General features: G+C 39.9%; 1 protein-coding gene across 1 annotated transcript; it reads right to left on the reverse strand.

Moving 5' to 3' along the window:
* Positions 1-227: 227 nt before the first annotated feature.
* LOC127078633 (uncharacterized) lies at positions 228-1,559 on the reverse strand. The gene is made up of 3 exons (XM_051019074.1): positions 1,184-1,559; positions 958-1,051; positions 228-819 (listed from the first exon to the last, which is right to left on the reverse strand). The coding sequence occupies exons 1-3, from the start codon at positions 1,557-1,559 to the stop codon at positions 228-230; spliced, it is 1,062 nt and encodes a 353-aa protein (XP_050875031.1).
* Between the last annotated feature and the right edge of the window lie 882 nt (positions 1,560-2,441).

Consider the following 2,441-nt stretch of genomic DNA (forward strand, 5'->3'; position numbering starts at 1 on the left):
CTGAGCAATGACACTCTTCTTGGAGGTGCCTGTGAGGATGTCATAATAATGTTTAGGACATGAGTTCCTGCAAAGAGTTTATAGTGGAGTGACAAGGGAGACTCCTTTTTCTTCACACTGCCCATGGGCAGCAAAATACCAGGGTGCTGATTTAGGATGATTCCATAGATGAGGGATGGAAAGCAAATGGACATTTTTACAGCAATAAAGAAGGCTTGTTTCAACACTTATTCAAAGATGTATTTTCCAAAGTCAAATTCTTTTTTTGTACCAACAACATAAATGAATTTTCCCAGACCAATAGAGATTGTTGAGGTATGATTATTGGGCACCCAATTGGCAGTACCAATCCTATGCAGGATGGCATATTTTACACTCAACTTATCAGCAGACAGCTTCCCTTTGTTTGGCCAATGTCTAACCTGTTTAGTCGTGATTTCTTTGCACACCTGATCACTAGTGACTTCCAGTTCAGCCTGAGGTTCATTTGTTCTTCCTAGAAATTTATTGATTGCAGCTGGGGAAAATGTTATAACATTTCCTCTCGCATAAACTTTACCATGGTCAGCACTCTTCGTATCATCACATCCATCAGGGATAGTCACCACAATCTCCTTTACTAAGTTTTCATAGCAAGGTCCAAAGTGTGTGACAGTCTTCATCAGCCCTACAGCTTCTATCAGTTCCATGGCCTCCTTACACTTAAGGGCATCTTTTCCCAATTCCCTTTCTAGGGCTACCCTTCTCTGGATGACATACTTCCACCTTTCTGCATTCTTCACATAATGTGAAGAAGCATTGTCCAGTGGAGATTTGGACCTAGAATCATGAGGTTTCTTATTAGCATATATTTTTATAGGGGTGATGTCCTAGACATCCTGTGCAACATCAAACTATGATTCACTAGAGGAGACATATTTCCTCTTTCTAGTAGGGGTAACAACTTTACTCTAAGACCTAGTGGGTCCAACAGGAGATTTTCCTATGAAGCTTCTACAAGGAGTTCCTTTCAACCCATCAGCTTTTCTCTTCACTTTCCTGGAGGGAGAAACTTCAAAAGCAACAGTCTTTCCTTTACGTCTCTACAGTCTCCTGGCAATACTAGGAGTAACAATGTTTGTAAGGGGTTCTTCATCAGAGGTAAGCTCTTCAACATTGACAACAAGCTAAGCTTTCTTCTTACTTCTTCTCTCACGAGCAGTATGATCAGGAACATTTTCTTCAGCTTTTTCCCTTGACTCATTTTCAGGACTTGGATCTTTTGCCAAAGATGTTTGAACATCTGGCAAAGCATCAGAGTTTACTTCCTTCAAAACAGAAGCAACAAACTTCCTAAGTTCCTTATCAGTTTCACTTCTTTCTAGTGCCATGGGATTTACAGGGTCATCAACATGCATGCTAGGGTTTATAAGTTCAGACCCTTTAAGCCTAGATTCTTCTTCAGCAGTATTCTTGTCTTTATTGGGGATTATGAGTTCAGAAGACTTACCAGAAGTCTTGACATCTTTAGACACAGACGGTGTAGCTGTCTTCTGAAGAGGGGGATGAACCTTGGACATAGGGGCAACGTCCAGAATCAGATATTCCAGGTTGATCATTTGACAAGATGTGTTTTCCCTATATGATGGTGAGGAGGATCCACTGGTTTAATCTGGAACATGCATGTGAGTGGGTGAAGAATATTGAGACATGTTGGTAGACGCTTGAGGCTGATGGAATAGGGAAAGGTTTTTAAGAGAGAGAGAGAGAGAGAGAGAGAGAGAGAGACCAGATGATTGTAGGAGAGTGAGGCGTTTGAGTGGAAAACGTAGTGAGGTTTTTTCCAAACGGGTACACAATGAGGTAAGGGGTTTAGGTAAGCGTGTCCAGTGTAATGACGAGATATATGCTCTTGTATAACACACTTAATTAGTTGTAGTTTCTATAAATTCTCATTAACACGAATCCCAAGTTTCCCTCTTAATTTTTCAAATTGGCTTGTATCCAAGGCTTTAGTAAAAATATTTGCAAGCTGATTCTTCGTACTGACATGCTTAAGTGTTATGACTTTGTCTTCAATAAGTTCTCTGATAAAATGATGCCTGATGTCAATGTGTTAGGTTTTACTGTGCTGAATAGTATTTTTAGAGATATTAATAGCACTCAAGTTGTCACAGAATAATGTCATGACATCTTATGTGACATTTTATTCTGTCAACATTTGTTTCACCCATATCAGTTGAGAGCAGTTATTGCCTCCTGCTATGTACTCAACTTCAGCAATGGATAGGGATACACAATTTTGTTTCTTGCTGAACCATGAAATCAAATTGTTTCCCAAGAAGAAACATCCGCCAGAGGTGTTTTTCCTATCATCCGCACTACCATCCCAATCAGCATCACAATATCCAACTAACATAGAGTTTGAATCAGGATAGTACAGCATTCCATACTCACTTGTG

Source organism: Lathyrus oleraceus, chromosome 5 (genome assembly GCF_024323335.1).
Source record: "Lathyrus oleraceus cultivar Zhongwan6 chromosome 5, CAAS_Psat_ZW6_1.0, whole genome shotgun sequence".
In the NCBI taxonomy this organism is placed as follows: domain Eukaryota; kingdom Viridiplantae; phylum Streptophyta; class Magnoliopsida; order Fabales; family Fabaceae; genus Lathyrus; species Lathyrus oleraceus.